This window comes from Hesperophylax consimilis, chromosome 3 (assembly GCF_061612785.1).
Source record: "Hesperophylax consimilis isolate HC1 chromosome 3, BYU_Hcon_1.0, whole genome shotgun sequence".
NCBI lineage: Eukaryota > Metazoa > Arthropoda > Insecta > Trichoptera > Limnephilidae > Hesperophylax > Hesperophylax consimilis.
Window position 1 is genome coordinate 17,759,607 of NC_142838.1, and position 21,643 is coordinate 17,781,249.

The following is a 21,643-nucleotide window of genomic DNA, read 5'->3' on the forward strand; positions in this document are numbered from 1 at the left end:
TCTTGCAACTAATTAAAAATCTTTAATGACATAGCGACTTTATATATAATATGTAGATACAATATCTTCATGACAAATTAATCACTGTTTAATTTGCAATTTGTCAGCGGGTTTAATCATATATCGGTGGAAAGAAAATCGGATTTATCCCTTGTTTAGTAGTGATTATTGGATGATGATTTTAGTTTGTCATTAATGCTCTCCAACACATCAAACACCTGTTTCTTAATAGGTTCATAGTCCGTTTTGATGGTAATTGACGCTATGTCCTCGCGAAGGGCGGCATTGTTGTTCTCTATTGCAGCTAGTTTTTCTTCCATGGCATTCAACTGACTGTACATTTCATTTCCATCTAATCGTTTCTGAAAAACAATCAAGCAAAATTAGAAAAGTATAAGGGTCAGTTGTTTCACAGAATTTGAACAATTCATCAAATTTCGAAGATCTTTTCAAGTGCTATTCAAGTTCGGATATTCTATCGTCATTGGCCAGTTCCTTCACACATCTGAAATAATAAAAGAACTGGAAAATCAACTTCGAAATTTGATGAATTGTTAAAATTCTGTGAAACAACCACTCCTAAATGTATGTACATAAATATATGTTTTTTTATGTGTCAGTTTGAATCAACGACTAAAGAAAATATTTATTCAATGGTTGGAATACATACGCATATTTGACAGAACTCTATTCTAATTCTTACCTGAAGTTCCCGGTATCTTTTGGATGCTTCCTGCACAGCACTCTCTGTCGGAGTCAGTTTATCCTTCAAGGTGACAGCTTCCTCCTTCAGTTCTCGCCTTCTCTTTGCCCCGTTGACCCTTAGACTCTCCAGATCTGACAATTGCTCTATAGATTGATGCAGAGATGCTATCTTATCCGGTAAAGCCCCCATTTCTGCCGCCAAACGTTCACGAGTCTCCTGAGCCTGTACACCCACTCCATGTTTATTAAATACAAGTAAATTATAAGTGCATAAAACACAGAATTAAGCCTAATAATGTAGGCATGGTTATATTCACAAAGGACATTATATAATATGGAAAAGTATATTATGTGCGTCGAGAAAAAGCTGTAATACAACAGGTGTGAATACACTATGGCCCAGTCCAATTTCTAACTAACTAGGAGATTAATGGTTACATTATGAGGTATAAGCCAATGTACATATCCGTTTTATGCAAATAAAATAAAATATATATATAGTATGATTTCACCTTTTTCAACTGTGTCTCGAGACGACCATAATCTTTTGCCAAACTTTCAACAGACTTATTGGTGTCATTTTCAGTTCCCGACATGGAGCTATACCCTCCATCACGTTGCTTCAGTGAATCTATCTCATCAAAATTGAATTGATCAAGATTGGAACTGGAGTGTTCTAAAGCAAATACTATATCCGACTCCAGCTGAGAAATCCTATTTTGTTCATCTGTTGTGTTTTGTTCAAAGGATGACATAAACATTTCCATTGTTTCCTCCCGCTTCTTCAGTTCCCTGTATTTCTGATGACGCTCCGATTGACCTTCCTCCAAATCCTGTTATAGTAATTAATTATATTTTCATTTGAATAGTAATCAGCTGAAGCAGGTATCTTTCTCTGTACATATGTACTAGTTGTTACTAACGAAAAACTACAGATAGTAACATGATTTGCTAAGATGAAAACCGAGAAATTTTATTTTCACTGTATAACAAAAAAATTACACATCTAATGTAATAAAATTAATAGGTGGGTATTTATTATTTGATATTTTCTTTACATACATTTCCGATTTAAAAAATGTTACACTGGTATTTACACAAGAAAATTACATAGGTACCAGACGCGGTCCCTCCATGCCTTGGATGCTTCGCTTCTCTTGTGTTCAAGATTCTAGAGTCAAAAAGTTTTGGACATATTTTTTCTAGCTGTAAATGGCAATACTGCAATTTACTAACACACAACGACACTACACAATATGTAGTGAGTCGAAATATGTAAAATATTATGTACATTTTCAATGTTCGAATATCTATGAATCGCGTAAACGCATTATTCTCAGAGACTCGCTGCGTTTAACTCACATATTGACATGACACGACGCATATTAATACATTCTCATTGCTCAAATATCTATGAATGTCATACATACAGATACGAGCAACAGTTTGGATCTTGTATCCTGTATCTGAAAAGCTGGAAAGTATTCAAATTTAGCGCATGCGTATTCACTCCCACCTGCCTAGATCTTTGAATGCTAAATAAGTATTTGAAAACAGCATTCAACATACAAAAAACTATTTTAATGCTTATGGGCATAATGCACAGAATAGCATACCTTATTACGAATCGAGTGGATTGTATTTAGTATGTGTTTGAATTTTTGTCAGTTTGGTTTGAATAAATGAAACCGAATTGTTGAAACATTGAATATCCTTTGATTAGCTACTTAATTCATTTCATTTTGGATCTGTTTTGTATACATGATGGTAGATATATGTAAGATACCTACTGCATTTTGTTTGTGATCTAGTCTATAGTTTTGTATACATGATATGTAGTAGATATATGTAAGATATCTACTGCATTTTATTTGTGATCTAGTCTATAGTTTTGTATACATGATATGTAGTAGATATATGTAAGATATCTACTGCATTTTATTTGTGATCTAGTCTATAGTTTTGTATACATGATATGTAGTAGATATATGTAAGATATCTACTGCATTTTATTTGTGATCTATTCTATAGTTTTGTATACATAATATGTAGTAGATATATGTAAGATATCTACTGCATTTTATTTGTGATCTAGTCTATAGTTTTGTATACATGATATGTAGTAGATATATGTAAGATATCTACTGCATTTTATTTGTGATCTAGTCTATAGTTTTGTATACATGATATGTAGTAGATATATGTAAGATATCTACTGCATTTTATTTGTGATCTAGTCTATAGTTTTGTATACATAATATGTAGTAGATATATGTAAGATATCTACTGCATTTTATTTGTGATCTAGTCTATAGTTTTGTATACATGATATGTAGTAGATATATGTAAGATATCTACTGCATTTTATTTGTGATCTAGTCTATAGTTTTGTATACATGATATGTAGTAGATATATGTAAGATATCTACTGCATTTTATTTGTGATCTAGTCTATAGTTTTGTATACATAATATGTAGTAGATATATGTAAGATATCTACTGCATTTTATTTGTGATCTAGTCTATAGTTTTGTATACATGATATGTAGTAGATATATGTAAGATATCTACTGCATTTTATTTGTGATCTAGTCTATAGTTTTGTATACATGATATGTAGTAGATATATGTAAGATATCTACTGCATTTTATTTGTGATCTAGTCTATAGTTTTGTATACATGATATGTAGTAGATATATGTAAGATATCTACTGCATTTTATTTGTGATCTAGTCTATAGTTTTGTATACATAATATGTAGTAGATATATGTAAGATATCTACTGCATTTTATTTGTGATCTAGTCTATAGTTTTGTATACATGATATGTAGTAGATATATGTAAGATATCTACTGCATTTTATTTGTGATCTAGTCTATAGTTTTGTATACATGATATGTAGTAGATATATGTAAGATATCTACTGCATTTTATTTGTGATCTAGTCTATAGTTTTGTATACATAATATGTAGTAGATATATGTAAGATATCTACTGCATTTTATTTGTGATCTAGTCTATAGTTTTGTATACATGATATGTAGTAGATATATGTAAGATATCTACTGCATTTTATTTGTGATCTAGTCTATAGTTTTGTATACATGATATGTAGTAGATATATGTAAGATATCTACTGCATTTTATTTGTGATCTAGTCTATAGTTTTGTATACATAATATGTAGTAGATATATGTAAGATATCTACTGCATTTTATTTGTGATCTAGTCTATAGTTTTGTATACATGATATGTAGTAGATATATGTAAGATATCTACTGCATTTTATTTGTGATCTAGTCTATAGTTTTGTATACATAATATGTAGTAGATATATGTAAGATATCTACTGCATTTTATTTGTGATCTAGTCTATAGTTTTGTATACATGATATGTAGTAGATATATGTAAGATATCTACTGCATTTTATTTGTGATCTAGTCTATAGTTTTGTATACATGATATGTAGTAGATATATGTAAGATATCTACTGCATTTTATTTGTGATCTAGTCTATAGTTTTGTATACATGATATGTAGTAGATATATGTAAGATATCTACTGCATTTTATTTGTGATCTAGTCTATAGTTTTGTATACATAATATGTAGTAGATATATGTAAGATATCTACTGCATTTTATTTGTGATCTAGTCTATAGTTTTGTATACATGATATGTAGTAGATATATGTAAGATATCTACTGCATTTTATTTGTGATCTAGTCTATAGTTTTGTATACATGATATGTAGTAGATATATGTAAGATATCTACTGCATTTTATTTGTGATCTAGTCTATAGTTTTGTATACATAATATGTAGTAGATATATGTAAGATATCTACTGCATTTTATTTGTGATCTAGTCTATAGTTTTGTATACATGATATGTAGTAGATATATGTAAGATATCTACTGCATTTTATTTGTGATCTAGTCTATAGTTTTGTATACATGATATGTAGTAGATATATGTAAGATATCTACTGCATTTTATTTGTGATCTAGTCTATAGTTTTGTATACATAATATGTAGTAGATATATGTAAGATATCTACTGCATTTTATTTGTGATCTAGTCTATAGTTTTGTATACATGATATGTAGTAGATATATGTAAGATATCTACTGCATTTTATTTGTGATCTAGTCTATAGTTTTGTATACATGATATGTAGTAGATATATGTAAGATATCTACTGCATTTTATTTGTGATCTAGTCTATAGTTTTGTATACATGATATGTAGTAGATATATGTAAGATATCTACTGCATTTTATTTGTGATCTAGTCTATAGTTTTGTATACATAATATGTAGTAGATATATGTAAGATATCTACTGCATTTTATTTGTGTTCTATTCTATAATTTTGTATACATGATGGTCAGAGGCGGATTTGCCCTTAGGCCTATGTAGGCCCGGGCCTAGGGCGGCCAGATATTAGGGGCGGCCAATCGTGACAAAAAAGTCACAGATGATAACAAGAAATTACTTCCTAAGTACCTACCGCCCGCCAAGACCTGGACAAATCTCACCCCATGAACCATGAATGATAATGGCAGGAAAATTAAAACGGTTTTGACCCTAGGAACTTACTGAAAAGTTTGTATACTCCTGGTCAATATGATGGGTACTGAGAAAGGGGCGGCTACATGGTCTGGGGCCTAGGGCGGCCAAGACTGCAAATCCGCCTCTGATGATGGTAGGTATATGTAAGATATCTACTGCATGTTGTTTGTGTTCTAGTGTATAGTTTTGTATACATGATAGTAGATATATATAAGATACCTACTTGTTATCCAGCATCCCTTTTACAAAAATTCACTGACCGTCACTGAATAAGTAGGTATGTAGGTACCTGTATTGTATAATTATTATTATCAATGTATTAAGGTTCTAGAAAGTGAAGGTACCTGCTCAGCTTGATCGAGAAAATCTTGAGCTCTTTTAATTTCTTCCTTCACTGACTGGGCATTGCTTTCCATTGTCGAAATTGCTGCATTGTCTTCTCGAACCTGTTTGTTCAAAACAACTTAAGTTTTAGTCAAGGCTTTAACATTTTATTGAGAATTAATTATTTGTTTCATTAAATACCTGAGCCAAAAGTTGTTCTCTCTCTTGAGCTGGTTGTAATTTGTTATTCATTTCTTCTTTCAACTCATTCCTTTTTTCTTCAGCTGTCATCAGCTTTTGAATTAAATCTACCATGTGAGTTTTCATCTGAAAAGTGTGTACATAGTTGAATAAAATAGTTGAAAATAATAACATATTAAAAAATTATATTTGTAATATGTTGTAATGAAACTCACCTGTGACACTGATATTTGTTTTTCAAGTTCGTTCTTTGCTTTGGACAGTTCATCCAGTTGACAACGGGTTTGATCCACTTCTTCTTGAAGGTTTGCAGCCGCGTCTCTCAGTTGAAGATATTGCGACTTCTCAGCAGGAGTCATTTGACTCATCAGGACATCCACTGTACCTTGTTCCTGGAAATAATTAATGAATTGCAGAATGTTAATTCATAGTTGGATTCAATTTGCTATTCAACTACCATACTTTGTTCCAAAAGTGCTAAGCAATGGATTATGCATCATAATATCACTTGTCCATTATTATTATTCCTGTAATTAGTTAATAATGATATTCGTTGCCCAGAGTTGCTAAATAAGATTCACTTTAATATACCTGCACGTTCGACACGCTCATCTGTCCTTTTCAAAGTAGATCAATGCAAAACAAACTACAGTAGAACCCCGTTAATTCGAACCCCGATAATTCGAAAAAACGCGTAATTCGAAATTTTCGCAAAAAAAATTTCCGCTGAAAAATTTTTTCATACAAAATTTTTTTTAATTCGAAATTCGTTAATTCGTAATTCGAAATTTATATTTGTCCGCGCACGAAAATTTGTTCGTGTAATTCGAAAAAATTTGATTTTTGCGAAAATAAATCATAATATTTCGTAAATCTGAATCTAAAAGTCAGCCGTGGCGGTAAAACGCCTAAAAATGTATTTTTACGTGGTTATAGATCGTCCTAATTGATATTATTATTTTGTAAATCTGAATCGATTTACACTGGAATGTCGTATTTTTTCAAATTTATTTCGAATATCCGAGTTTAAAGGGCCGAGAAAATACATTTTACGCGGATATATGTCGTAGTTTTACGAGTTTACGCCAAATATCTGCATTTAAAGGGTCGGCCGCGACGAAACTCGGCCGCGTAATTTCGATTTACGCGTAAATATATCGTATTTTTACTAACTTTACTTCGAATATCCGCGTTGAAAAAATACGGCGTGACAGAAATCGGCCGAAAAATTTCGATCCATGCCGAAATATGACATATTTTTACGAATTTACTTCAAATATCTGAACTTAAAAGGCCGGCCGCGACGAAAAACTGCCGACAAAATTCGATTTACGCGGAAATATATCATATTTTTACGAATTTATTTCGAATATCTGAATTTGAAGAGCCGGCCGCGACGGAATACGGCCGCGAATTCTCGTTTCACGCGGAAATATATCGTATTTTTACGAATTCTAATTCAGATATTTGAAATAAAGGGCCGGCCGCGACAGAAAATTACCGTGAAATCTCGATTTACGCGGAAATATATCGTATTTTTACGAATATCTCAATTTAAAGGGTAGGCCGCGACCGAAATCGGCAGCGAAATCTCGATTTACGCGTAAATATATAGCATTTTTATGAATTTATTTCGAATATCTGAATTTGAAGAGCCGGCCGCGACGGAATACGGCCGCGAATTCTCGTTTCACGCGGAAATATATCGTATTTTTACGAATTCTAATTCAGATATTTGAAATAAAGGGCCGGCCGCGACAGAAAATTACCGTGAAATCTCGATTTACGCGGAAATATATCGTATTTTTACGAATATCTCAATTTAAAGGGTAGGCCGCGACCGAAATCGGCAGCGAAATCTCGATTTACGCGTAAATATATAGCATTTTTATGAATTTATTTCGAATATCTGAATTTGAAGAGCCGGCCGCGACGGAATACGGCCGCGAATTCTCGTTTCACGCGGAAATATATCGTATTTTTACGAATTCTAATTCAGATATTTGAAATAAAGGGCCGGCCGCGACAGAAAATTACCGTGAAATCTCGATTTACGCGGAAATATATCGTATTTTTACGAATATCTCAATTTAAAGGGTAGGCCGCGACCGAAATCGGCAGCGAAATCTCGATTTACGCGTAAATATATAGCATTTTTATGAATTTATTTCGAATATCTGAATTTGAAGAGCCGGCCGCGACGGAATACGGCCGCGAATTCTCGTTTCACGCGGAAATATATCGTATTTTTACGAATTCTAATTCAGATATTTGAAATAAAGGGCCGGCCGCGACAGAAAATTACCGTGAAATCTCGATTTACGCGGAAATATATCGTATTTTTACGAATATCTCAATTTAAAGGGTAGGCCGCGACCGAAATCGGCAGCGAAATCTCGATTTACGCGTAAATATATAGCATTTTTATGAATTTATTTCGAATATCTGAATTTGAAGAGCCGGCCGCGACGGAATACGGCCGCGAATCCTCGTTTTACGCGGAAATATATCGTATTTTTACGAATTCTAATTCAGTTATTTGAAATAAAGGGCCGGCTGCGACGGAAAATTACCGTGAAATCTCGATTTACGCGGAAATATATCGTATTTTTACGAATATCTCAATTTAAAGGGTAGGCCGCGACCGAAATCGGTAGCGAAATCTCGATTTACGCGTAAATATATAGCATTTTTATGAATTTATTTCGAATATCTGAATTTGAAGAGCCGGCCGCGACGGAATACGGCCGCGAATTCTCGTTTCACGCGGAAATATATCGTATTTTTACGAATTCTAATTCAGATATTTGAAATAAAGGGCCGGCCGCGACAGAAAATTACCGTGAAATCTCGATTTACGCGGAAATATATCGTATTTTTACGAATATCTCAATTTAAAGGGTAGGCCGCGACCGAAATCGGCAGCGAAATCTCGATTTACGCGTAAATATATAGCATTTTTACGAATTTATTGCGAATATCTGAATTTACAGGGCTGGCCGCTACGGTAATCGACCGCGAAAATAAAGAAATAATTGGTATTAATACGAATTTACAACTAAAATACCACCCGGATTTGAAGAGGCGGCCGAGAAAATCGATTTTCGGCGTTTTTTTTTTTTTTTTTTTTTCATAAAATTTCGAATTACGTGGGAATTCGTTAATTCGAAATTTGATTTTTGATGTCCGCTGGATTTCGAATTAACGAGGTTCTACTGTATAAGCAAAGTTCTTGCTTGAACAGACTTTGCAATAATTATATTAACGTAATATCAAAAGTGGACATTTTTAATTGTGAGCTTAAAAAATATCAGGCTAATTTGTTCGGTTTAGTGAACCAAGAGCTAGTACCTGTAGTCTATTTGTTCGCTCACAGCTCATATATGGCCTCATAGAAATCGTTGTATCTCCCTTACTATCATGGTGAAAAATATGATCTAAACTGTTTTAGAAAGAGAAACACGACGCTACATATTTAAATATAGAAGTTAACAATAGAATAATTAAAATGTACACCTATATGAAACCAAAGGTTCCGACAGCAATTTGAGAAACCTGTGAATTTTTTATAAATTAGTATTGTAAAGAAAAGATAAAAAAGTGAGTTGACAATATAATGTTTACAATAAATTTAACTATTCAAATATGTTTTTTTTCGTTATTAGTTTTTGTAAGAAAAAACCTAAGGTGAGTCATTTAAAAATCTTTTTTATGTTTGCATTAAAAATTTTAATATTTAAAAAATAATTCATTTACCTCAAATACTATAATTTGAAAGCGTATTTCATCACCTTTCAAACAGTTTTCAATTTTTGGATATGTTCAGAAATGTTCAATTTATTTGATTTTATTGCAATGAGGAAATACACACTAATTCTCCTGCAGACGCAACGACGCCTGCATCGACAGCGTCGTTGAAACATAACAGACAATATGGCAGAGTCCTGAAGGGTTAAAAGAATATTTTCATATTTCATGAGAACCACAGACATAGGAATTAATAGACGAGAAGATAATGGCGAGGGGTAAAATCAACTGTTGAAGAACGAAGGGAGTGAAGCTGACTGTGATTCGTCAATAAATCAATCTGACAGTAAATAGGCATCTCGCATTATAATATCACCATTTACTTCTTAAAAGTAAAATCTGCTTTTGAATGAATAGACATTTTTACATGGGGGCGCAAATTACTCGCCACGTTATGAACAAATTTGCGAAGTCCAAATTCGGCAAAAAAATTCGGTTCCATTTTCAGAGTCGAATATTTCGTTTAAGTATTTAGTTAAGACACTTTTATAAATGTTCATAATTTACTTCCCAGCAACCAACCAGCTTTGTGTTTCGCGTCCAGACGTTTCTCGATGTGACAGTAACAACTGATTCATATTATACGATGTGAATATGCTTAAAATAAAGTAAAATAATGCTTATATATGGAATGTAATACGACAATTGGGTTTATTCTCTTTTTCACATCTATTTTTACAAGTTTTCATAGTACAAGTCAACATTTTGCCGTGTTATTTCGTAAAATGAACCGATGATGCCTCGACCATAGTTCGCACAAGAATGATGACGTCACGTTTTCAAATTTCATTTGAGGCCATACGCAAGCACAGCCGGCTCCAATGGAACCGGTATGGGGAGTGGGGATAATACGCTTTTAATCACTTAGGGCAGGTCTACTAATATTCATATGTCTATGATGAGAACCTATTTAACTTTTCCGTTGTTTATATTTATATTTCTGTTGTGAATTCAATTTGTTTTATGTAAATCCTGTCTTCTTATGGCCTATGGTTACATCCTTTAATATTATATCTATTATAATAGGAATATTTTGTTTTTATATAATTTTCTCACAAATGTGTTAATATTTTTTATTACGAGCAATATTATTATTATTTTTGTTTTATGATTTTCTCATAAATTTCAATATTTTGCACTCCCCTTGCTCTCGTCACTTACTCCAGTTGGGGTTATTATAATTCCACAGGACTCCTAGAAATTGGGATTAAGTCTTTTTTTATATCTAGGCATATAGATGATCTACACAAATTAAAAAAATTAAAATATTAAATTTTTGTTTGACCATTCCAAATGCAAAAGAATATTTTAGGCTCCTTCACGGCTTAAAGCGGCCTCGTTCATAACCACGAGCAGAGCCGGGTATACTTGTACGAAAAACTTTCTAGTTTATTCTAACTACTTCCTTGTTCCTTCTCTGTAAGCTTTATAAAAGAATTAACTGCCCCTCTCCTAGCTTGGAAGCTGGCGACGCCTCTGAAATCATTATCGTGTTTGAAGTGCAGTTATAAAATTCTAGTTGCAGACTATGTGCTGCAAAAATCTGAATCAGAATATAACGATAAAATTCCATTTGTGGATTCATCTGCTGACACATTTTAAAGGAAAATATTATCATGTTCGAACTGCAGTTATAAAAACCAAGATGCAGATTGAGTTAAGTTAAAAACAGTTTTGTTTTCTGAATGATGCATTAAAATACCTCCTCCCCTCCCTGCGTCTGCAAAATCTTGGTACGGCCCACTGGGTGATACAACAAACATCCAAATGGCCCCCGATGGCAAAAAGGTTCCCCACCCCTGTATTAGAGGTAAAGTTACAAGGAGGGAATCTATAATCGGTTTATTTTGGCTATACTATACACAAGTACAAACTAATGAAAATGATTTCCCGAAAATAAATAAATAAATAAATTAGCCAGTGGATATTTTAAATGGAATGTGATGCTTTGAGAAATATTTTGAAACATATAACCTTTTTGATCTGTTCTGTGATTTGGTGTAGTTGACCCTCTTTGCGTTGGCGGTCTGCAAAAACCATTTCCAGTTCATCTGATGTTTGGTTGTTTGAACTTTCTAGCTCTGAAGTTTGCCTTTGAATTGCCGATATATCTGCCGCTGTCAACATCTGGGCTGCCAAGTTGTAGTCAGTCAGCCGTCCTTGCAAATCTGTGTGTAGTTAAAAATACAACATTTTTTGTACAAGGTCTCCGGCTGAATCTTGATCACATTTGGAGTATCGTTAGTTAGAAGAATGGAAATAATTCAGAAAAAGGTATGAGGTCTATATTGTGCTATAGCAGATATACGAGGATAAAAACAATGCAATGCCAACTCAATATTCTAAGTGTGTGGCAGTGTTTGGTGTATATAATACCCTAGTATTTACATATAAGTTAAAAAATAAAATATTACTAAATGACATTTTAAAAAGTGTTAGTATTAATCAGTGGCGGCTCTTCCCTTAGGTCAATTGGTGTTTGACCCCCCAAAATTATAAGAACAATAATAATAAATTATGTGCACCAAAACAACTGGTCTTATTCTTAACTCATTTGAAATCTACCGCGAAACAGCAGAGCTGCAAGCTTCAGCTGCGAGTGTGAGCTGCGAGTGATGAGCAGTGACATCTGTTATCTCTAGTATGTAGAAGCTTTCATTCACAAGTCCACACGATTCGCTGGGTCAATTTAAAGAATGTACCAACTTTGGCATCCTCTGTCCCTATGAGCGCCATAGAATAAACGAGATGGAACTATGTCTTTCGTCGAATTAAAAATTAGGTCCCGAAGAAAGTTAAGGGACGCTTAGGTCCTGGCCGTGAGGGAGACAGCACGATGAATATTATATGTTTTAAAGAGATAGTGACTTAAACATATGTTGGTTTTTCATTTTACACGCTTGTCGTGTGTGGAACATTGGTTGTTTTTCAATTGCTTCGCACCCAGTATCTTTGGATAATGCGGACGGGCGTTTCAAACTCTTATTTTATTTACTTTAATGTTGTGCACAACTAAATTAAAAGGTAATCTCTTAAAAATGATTTGCTGTAAGGACATGGATTGTGTGGTTATTTCCAATTTACTATATTAACATAATATGTATTTGGAGTCGCGGACTTTACAAATTGAAACTGATAATAACATACGGGCATTTTTCACAATTTCAAATAAAAATTAGTCACACATTTTTTTTAAATGACCTATAACGCCTGGATACTGGTACAGTTCATGGCTATCATACAAGAAGCTGCAACGAATTTAGGCTTCCTAAGACAAATTTATCGGCAATATAAAACAACATTTATTATCAGCACCCTTGAGGTGATTTTGCACAAAAACGGCACTATAAAAATTATCCAAATATTATTATTATTAAAGGTTTCAAAATGTTCAATGAACTCCCTTTTACTGTCAGGGAAGCCAAAAGTCTTGCAGTTTTTCATGGGTTATGTCTCAATGTTTTCAATGTTCAAATATTAGCATGAAGGTAATATAATATTTTTATGGTTATTTTAGAATAGATGTACACTAGATATGAAATGATAAATTTTATAACTAAATAAAATATAATTACTTTAAGAGCTTACTTGGACCTAAACTGTGGATGCCAAAGTCCCATTCAGGTAGTAAAGACTCTTTTGGCTCAATTACCTGTTAACTCTTGTGCCAACTCGCGTCCCCGCGCCTCGTAATGCTTGTTGGCCGACTTCTCGCGGGCGGCGGTATCAGCGGCGCGGTGCAAGCGCTCGATCTCGGCCCGCAGTCCGCGCACTCTCCCCCCCAACTCCTCCTCCCAGTAACGCCGGTCGCGCAGCTGTCTCTGTCTGGCCACACCGGTCCCTGTGCGTAGACCCGACAAGCCCTGCTGGGTTATTGGACGCTCCATCTGAAATGGGAACAACATACGTACATACTTTAATATAAGAATCCTTGACATTTCTTCAGGTGTGCGCCACAAGAGAAAAAAAGGCCTGAATAGGTAATTGCTTTATTGCAACTGCTGGTTTCATCACGTCAAGCCCTGTGCTTTCGCAATTTGAGCAGTCCACTTCAAGAGCATAGCTCATAGTTGCTCCATTTTCTGTGTTCTATTCTGAAATCTAATAGCTACTATAATAGCCTTACAGAAGAAGGTGCTCCTAGAGTCGTTATGCCCTCATGATGCACAGGTGGGGCCTTAAAGTGTCAGCAATGTGTGAATGCGGTGTGGTGCAGACCACTGAACTTGTGGTCAAAGAATGCCCGCTCCATTCATTCTCTGGTGGGATTGACGAGGTCTTATTCCCTCCATATAAAAGACAAATGGACTTACAGCATTAATGTTGGCCATGCTGGTGGTGCCCATCCTCAGGACAGCGGTGGGCGGCGGGGCCCCAAAACTATTGCTGGTGAGGCGGGATGCCGTCCCACTGCGGTAAGCTGACCCTGGTCGCATCGCACTTTTCCTATTCAATATCAAAACTTCTTTTTAATCTGATGACATTTTCATAAATGTGATTTCATCATGGGTGTTTTTCAAAATAAGTGAGAGGGCATTATTAGGAACTCAAAAAAAAAGTTAATTGCATTATACATAAAAAAGGATGCCTTAAGCGGGTGATATTTTGAATAATAGTGACCATTTAAGGTAAGGTTCTGGACATGGCGTAAGACCGGTGCCCGTAGGGGTTCAGGATATCAAAAGAGAGATTGGGTGGTTTATATCATTTAGGATTGTGAAGAGAGCTGAGACGGCCTTGATCCTTCTTATACTGCATTATATATGCAAGGAATCATGCCTCGGTAAATATTATCACAAAACTAATTTATTTATTCAGGAATTAAAGATTATTTGATAAAATAATTATTAGGTATCTGTTTTATTCAAAATGGAAAAAAGAATGCGTTTTTCTACAAACGATTAGCAAAGCAATGTCCGATACGAAATGCACAAATGTAATGTAAAGGAAGGTTGGTTGTACCCGTAAATAAATCACTCTCGTTGTACCTCCATTAAATCCAAAGTAAAACAAATAAGAAATAAACACCCTAGTTTTTTTTACCCTAACCCAATAAGTTTTTCACAATGCCATTAATTTGTACATAACAAGTAGGTAAGTACTCGTAAAAAACTTTCTCGATTGCTGTCATGAAAATAGCTTGTTGTTTTGACTTCACTGTTGTCATAGAAGTACAGGCTCATAAATAAAGAAATCACCGAATAATCGATAATAATCAAAATTTGCGTTAGCCTTGATAATTAATTATTCTTTTATTAAGAAACACAAAATTTCACTGTTGGAAAATTCATAATGATTTCACACTCTTCGTAATAATACAAACCTGTAATTAGTATTTTGAAAACTAGCGCCACTTCTCGCCGAAGAACCGTGCAAACCGTGCAAACCTCTTCTTGAAGTCGGTCTGTTCTTTTCCCAATCCGAATCTGCGATGTCCGCGCGCCACCTGACGGTCGACTGACGGCCACTCCGTGGATAATCCATATTTTATTATTGCCTCCTTTGCGGCACGGGGCACAGGTGCTGCTTTAATTACCTCCCTCCAGTCCTAAACACACAGCACGCATGTAGTATGTTAATCCGTTTGTTATGTTACAATCACCATGGTGACTGGTTCACTACAACAACAAACAATAACATTGAAAATATTTCAAATACGGATATTGGAAAAAAGTTACAGAACCAGGTGATTTTCTTGGCTAGATCAATATAATATATGCCGCATTATAAAAAGGTTTGCTTCCTTGATATAAATAACGTTATTTTTGTTTTACAATAGTTGGCACAACCATTTTATTGTGACTAAAAACCAATAGATGGCATACCTCAAATTTAGTAAATTTCTTTACCACGTTGAGTTTCGTTATAAAATCTGCGAAAAAATGAAGCAAACCATGAGAAACCACGAACAAATAATGAATTATATAGCGTCTAAATAGTTTTAGTAAAAATACAATACAGAATGACTAAAAACCAATAGATGGCATGCATCAGATTTTGAAGTTTTCTTTACCATTAAAATGTATATATTTTTTGGTTTGATTTTAACAATTTTGCAATGTATAACTTTAGTAAAATGTTTTCGCATTACATTCGATTGCAGATAAATTCGAGGTTTCTAAAAGTATTTCAAAATAAATTATTGAACGTAGATGAAAGACTCTTTCTGATGTTAGTATTACAAATCGACAAATAATATAAGCCCCAGATGTGACCGTTTCCTTTTCTGATTTTTCTGTTTCAGATTTTCGTTTAGAAATCACTAATATTGTCTTCAATATTTAAATATTACAATTTGAGATTTTACTCAATTAAGTTACAGTGGTGCCTCACACAACGAACGCCTCGCACAGCGAATGCTGCACACAACGAACTTCCTTTTCGTTCATTTCACGATTCATACAACGAACTTCGCTTCACACAACGAAGTCGCCCGATCTTCTACGATCACTGCCGATTAATTGCATCCTCCCGCGCAGGCAGTCGTTAGACTCGTTAGTCACTGCGTAGTACGCTTAACTTACGCACCACCTTGAGTGGTTCATTTATGTTACGCACGTATCGCAGCAATCGTTCTTCATTACGAATTAAATCGCACACGTATCACGGCAGTCGTCCTTTTAAGATAAACTCAACATTTTTTTTATATGATGGGTTCTAAAAAAAGCAGGAAGGTGATTTCTCTTGAAATGAAACAGGAAATAATTAGAAGGAGTGAATGTGGGGTAAAACAGTGTGACCTCGTCAAAGAGTTTGGCCTCAACAAGACCACCATTTTCACCATTTTGAAAAACAAAGATGCAATAAAATCAGCCAAAGTAGCCAAAGGAGTATCAAAACTATTTAATGAAAAACATAGATCTTCAATCCACGAGGAAATGGAGAGGCTATTAGCGATTTGGATTAAGGACAGGCAGGTGAAAGGTGACGTAACAACCCAAGATATTATCTGTTACAAGGCCAAGATAATTTATGAAGATCTAAAGAAAAACATCCCTGGAAGTAGCAGCAATCAAGATAATAAAGAAGATTTCAAAGCCAGCAGGACAGGTTTTTCACTGCACCATCGGCGGAAAATGGATGAAAATGTGCAAGATTCGATTATTTCTTAAAATTAAAAAATGTGTGTTTTTTTCATTATGTTTTTAGATGTATCTAAATAAAAATAATAACAAAAAATTTATCTTTTTTTTATGTCATCTTACCATATTTTATGCCACAGAACGAATTATTTTTTTTAACATGTATTGTTATGGGAAAACGCGTTTCACATAACGAACTTTTCGCATAACGAACTTGCTCCTGGAACGAATTAAGTTCGTTGTGTGAGGCACCACTGTATTCCGAAAAATAAATATTCATTCTAGACTTGCAGAAAAGTCAACAGATGTCGCACATTAAAAATAAAAAATAAGATAGGTTTATCTAAAAAGACGCTGTCTGGATTGCATTTAGTTCGGGTTGAATCTTGCGATCATACATAAAGATAGTTGCCAATAAAAATGTGCGGTGAAAAAATGAAGACAATGTTAGTAGTTCTTATTCGAAGTATGATACAGTTAAAAGTGACCGAGGGGGATAGGGTCCCATTAGCTCAGTTGGTAGTGCGGTGTCCCGGAAAGACAAGGGTCCTGGGTTCGAGTCCCAGATGTGACCGTTTCCTTTTCTGATTTTTCTGTTTCAGATTTTCGTTTAGAAATCACTAATATTGTCTTCAATATTTAAATATTACAATTTGAGGTTTTACTCAATTAAGTTATTCCGAAAAATAAATAATATAAGCAATTAAAAATATCAAAATTTTGAACGCAAACATAGATAAAGTTTTTGACCCTTAGTCAGGGCACCGTGGCATGCTTTCCACCTGGATTAGGGCAACTGCTTCTGGGCATCACATAACATTTTTTAATTAGTACAGTTACAATACTTTAATTATTGTAAATGGCAAACCATAGGCAGTGGTGCTACGTAACTCACCTTTTATGCTCCAGTCGTCAGAGGTGTAAAGAAAGTTTATTTGGCGTGATTTTTCTATCTCGATTATAGTGGATACCTCAGAAATCCCCCAAAAAAGTCGGAAACTAGGTACTAATTTTTTTAACGTTCCTCTCAATCTGAACAACGAAGTGATGAAGTTCGTCTCATCTTTTTCTTACACACTCCATACATGAGGCCACGAGGAAAGTAATTTCCTCCAGGAATGTCAATCTTCGGGACGCTGGATGGCAGGTCTTTTTGATGAAAAGAAAGAGTGAACACGTGTCTTGAATATACCAACATGGTACATAGTTGCTCATTGCTGTTGTATACAATTAGTTGTATTGTTGATGGTTTTAGGATAATATTACTAAATAAAAAACTAAAATATTTAAATTGTTTATCTATTTGATGATACATACATAAAAATATATTTTCCAACACCCATCTTAATATTAAGAGGTTAAATAATAACTTAATTATAATCAGTTAATACAATGCACAATCCATACAGTTAATACAGTTCAATCCTTACGAGATTATATTTTGATTCGAATTATGGATTATTCTAATAGTTATACAAACATATTAAAAATATGAGAAGGGGCAATCGCTTGAGAGAATTGCGACATCAAAGACTAATTTTAAGCTTTACTTGAAGATAGTTTATACTTGATTCTTGAGTATTAAAAATATTTGCATTTGAATTTAAAGTTACCACAATTGAAACGCGTCCAAGATATTCTAAAATGAATATGATACAGATAGTCAAATTCAGTTGGAAAATTGGAAAACAACAGCGGTGAAGATGTTAAATTTGTTAAAGATGTTATTAAGTTTCACGTATCACCTGTAGCCATCGTTATCTATTTTATCCACGAATATGTCGGACACATTTCATTTTCCAATGAAAAAATATATTGAACGAGACTTGAACAGTGACAAGTAGAAATTTCAGTCATGAACACACAAATAAGATAGATCTTTATCATAACCGAAGTTTTATCATCAAATCATGCTCAGTCACAATAAAAGAGTATTTCAAACATTATTTAACCAATGTTTGCTATGTAGGTATCAATATAGTAAAGTATAGTATTTATAATGAATTAAGGCAGTGCTTCGTTATTATATTAAATTACTTGTATGTAGTAATTGGCGAAGTTCTAATTAAGTCATACAAATAATTCGCTAAAGTTACAGAAAAATAATGTAAATCTATTGTTTATTTTTTACACAACTTATATCATAGTTTATATACATTAATATTGTAAACATAATTTGATATTGCATACTTCTCACTTATAAACAGACATAAGTTTATGATTGAGTAAAGAAAACGTATCTTAACGGTCACTTTAATGACATATAAAGTGCCGCAATATAAGGTGATATCCGGAGTTGGGAAACTGTTAGAAAATGTCTATTTCTGCTGTATCTTTAAAAGTAAATTTTCAATCTAAAAATTTCTCAAAAACATTGAAGGAAAATACGTGCCTCTATTGTTAGAATGCTAATCATAATTATTTCCCTCAAATTATTTGAGAATAAGATATATTTAGTTATTGTCCTGAAATGAAATTGATCTCCAAATACTTATCGAGGTTGTCTCGATGTTAGATGTTAACGATCAGATAACATATATATTTAGTTATCGTTTTTATTGTAAAAAGGCAAAAGGTCGTCGTCTTTTCTTACTACTATTATCAAAAAATACTCAATAAATCATTTGAAAATAATATATATAATAATATAATAATATGTATTCATAGACATAGGTAATCTAGGTCTGCATCTATATACTAAATATTTACAAATAACCTAAAATATTATAATTTTAATATTAAATAATATTTTAAGGTATAAAAAGTTGCGTACAAGATGATGAAAAATGAAATACGTATATCGTATACAAGCGGGAGATAGTTCACAAAAATGGCAGTTTATCAACTTGTAAGGAAACGATGTGCCTATCTAAAAAGCTATCGTCTAAAATAATATAATATACACTTTAATATCTTAAACAATAGAGTCATTCATAAAAATATAAGTATTAAATACATGGTTTATCCTAATAATAAATTTCATAAAAATAATGAATACATTTTGAAACTTTCATTTGATTAACATTAAAATATTCACATTGTCCTTTCATTAAAAATAAGCACTACTCAATATTAACAATTTCCACGTTCGTTTTCGTCATAAAATGGCATTTTGCGGTAAAATTTATTCAAAGATGCTATCAAAAGATGCATCAAATAAGTTAGTGTGGGATGGCTTTATTGAACGTTCCCTTCTACCAGTTAATTAGGTTTTTCTCTTTATATCTGCGATTTAATCCTCACAGTGTGACTGACAATTATTGCATTGGCAAAAGAGAAAAGCGCTAGGCTTAACTTGCCTTGCCACCTGTTAGCGATATCATTTATTATTTCAATCACTTTGTCTTTGGGGATATAACTTCAATCCTTGTGTCTTGTTTTCCTTGTGAATTGAATAATGACTGGCGAATTGTATAGGGGAGTGTTCTTCGAAAGTAGGTATGAAATATTGTCAACCCTTTAAGGTGAGTGTTGAGGGGTGATGGGGGGTGGGGTTAGTCCCATTCCCCGATAAACATCTGTCTTGGTTGCGGAGGTACGAAGCCTCTAGTGGGGAGAGGTAGTCTCCCGTATATCTGATTATATGGCGATATTTCTAGGTGGTCCGAATCTGGAAAACGACAAAATATATTATTAGTGGGATTATTCATGAAATTATCTAAATATATGGATAATCTAGAACTTCTAATAGAATCACATTTTAGAAAAATATCCTTTATGAGTCCTTTGAATTTCACGGTATTATAAATTAATATATTCACCAAATCAAATAGTATTTTATTATGACACTTTTAAAATATATTGGTGATATTGAAAATCATGTACCAACTTTATTAATTAATATAAATAAATAATAAAGGCGGGCATTGCCGCAATTTTTTTAAAAGGAAATAAGCATTTTATAAAGCATAATACCAAATTAATGTGATATCTGCTCACTTCATATTATATTTATACCTAAACAGTGCGTTTGCATGCAAGAAATTTAAAAAAGCGTGTGTATATTCCTAGTGACTATGACTAGGTCCTTGGTATCATGCACAAATACTATAATATATAATGTAGAATGTATAGTAATAATACAAAATAATAAAATATATACATAATTATAATGTGTTGTGGTTATATGCAGGCTTATTTTTTGTCTTTTTAGATGCAAAGTACGTTTTTTTAAAGGCCGAAGTTTAGAATTTCGCGATGTCAGTAATTTAGTAGGAATTTAGGGAATTTATTAAAATTCTACAAGATTTTTGTGGGATTAGTTAATACAGGTATTTTTGTGAATGATGAAAACTTGGCAAAGCGAGCAATTAAGTGTAGTTTTAATGATAGTAATTAAGCTCAATCAAAAGCCTTGTAGTACGTGTACAAATAAATTTTGAATGTTTTCAAAGTAATCACAACGCTCTGTTGTTCTTGAATTTACTTTTGACATTTACTTTTTAAGATAACTCCGAAAATGTAGTTTTCCAATCAAATTTATTAATTCATCAAATTTACTTTTGAATTTACTTTTTACAAGTGACATTTATGATTTGTTTTAACATGTTTTCTCTTTTTATGTTTGTGACAGAATTCAGAACGACAATCGTTTCTTCTAAAAAGGCTTTTTAGGTTGGATTTAGGAAACCCTTATCTCGAGAGCTAGCCCGTACCTACCCACATTCTTTTAAAAAATTTCACTACTGCGAAAAATTAAAAAAAAGTTCTGTACTCTTTTAAAATTCTTGACATATGCAGGTACTGATTTTAGTTTATTTCGCAAAGATTAGTAGGTAGGTACCTACCTAGTACTTAACTAGTTTCAAACTATTTTCTAGCTCTGTAAAGCACCCATGAGGTGACGTTTTACAAAAATGGCGTCATGAAAATTAGGCATATACTACGATTTTAATCAAAAAAAGATAAAGGATCGGTACAAACATTATTTATTATATGAAAATATACA

General features: G+C 33.3%; 2 protein-coding genes across 6 annotated transcripts in view; both read right to left on the reverse strand.

The window, feature by feature from the left end:
- Positions 1 to 50: 50 nt before the first annotated feature.
- LOC149425062 (intraflagellar transport protein 74 homolog) lies at positions 51 to 15,046 on the reverse strand. Of its 2 annotated transcripts, none has more exons than XM_089650939.1 (10): positions 14,937 to 15,046; positions 13,927 to 14,059; positions 13,266 to 13,500; positions 11,588 to 11,781; positions 6,022 to 6,198; positions 5,807 to 5,932; positions 5,626 to 5,727; positions 1,218 to 1,538; positions 704 to 928; positions 51 to 362 (listed from the first exon to the last, which is right to left on the reverse strand). In XM_089650939.1, exons 2-10 carry the CDS (start codon positions 14,047 to 14,049, stop codon positions 156 to 158), a joined length of 1,710 nt encoding a protein of 569 aa, XP_089507065.1. In that variant the 5' UTR covers positions 14,050 to 14,059; positions 14,937 to 15,046; the 3' UTR covers positions 51 to 155. The 2 variants fall into 2 exon arrangements, with proteins under 2 accessions (XP_089507065.1, XP_089507067.1); XM_089650941.1 differs by lacking the exon at positions 14,937 to 15,046 and adding an exon at positions 14,576 to 14,609.
- Positions 15,047 to 17,996: 2,950 nt separating this feature from the next.
- The window catches only part of exp (expansion), a 248,645-nt gene continuing 244,998 nt past the window's right edge, over positions 17,997 to 21,643 (reverse strand). For 3 of the 4 annotated variants that reach the window (XM_089648887.1, XM_089648905.1, XM_089648898.1), the window contains one exon: positions 17,997 to 20,305. In XM_089648887.1, the coding sequence (XP_089505013.1) occupies positions 20,275 to 20,305 (31 nt within the window). In that variant the 3' untranslated portion in view covers positions 17,997 to 20,274. The remainder of the gene's footprint in view (positions 20,306 to 21,643) is intronic. The other variant, XR_016305059.1, reaches the window with a different exon arrangement.

What these genes read in the sequence shown, in the direction of transcription:
- LOC149425062 (XM_089650939.1), bottom strand. Translation starts at nt 14,049, where the DNA reads ATGCGACCAGGGTCAGCTTACCGCAGTGGGACGGCATCCCGCCTCACC. An exon ending in TTCTCGATCAAGCTGAGCAG is followed by an intron (nt 1,539 to 5,625) that starts GTACCTTCACTT and finishes TTACTATAACAG; the next exon opens with GATTTGGAGGAAGGTCAATC. An exon ending in TCGAGACACAGTTGAAAAAG is followed by an intron (nt 929 to 1,217) that starts GTGAAATCATAC and finishes GTGGGTGTACAG; the next exon opens with GCTCAGGAGACTCGTGAACG.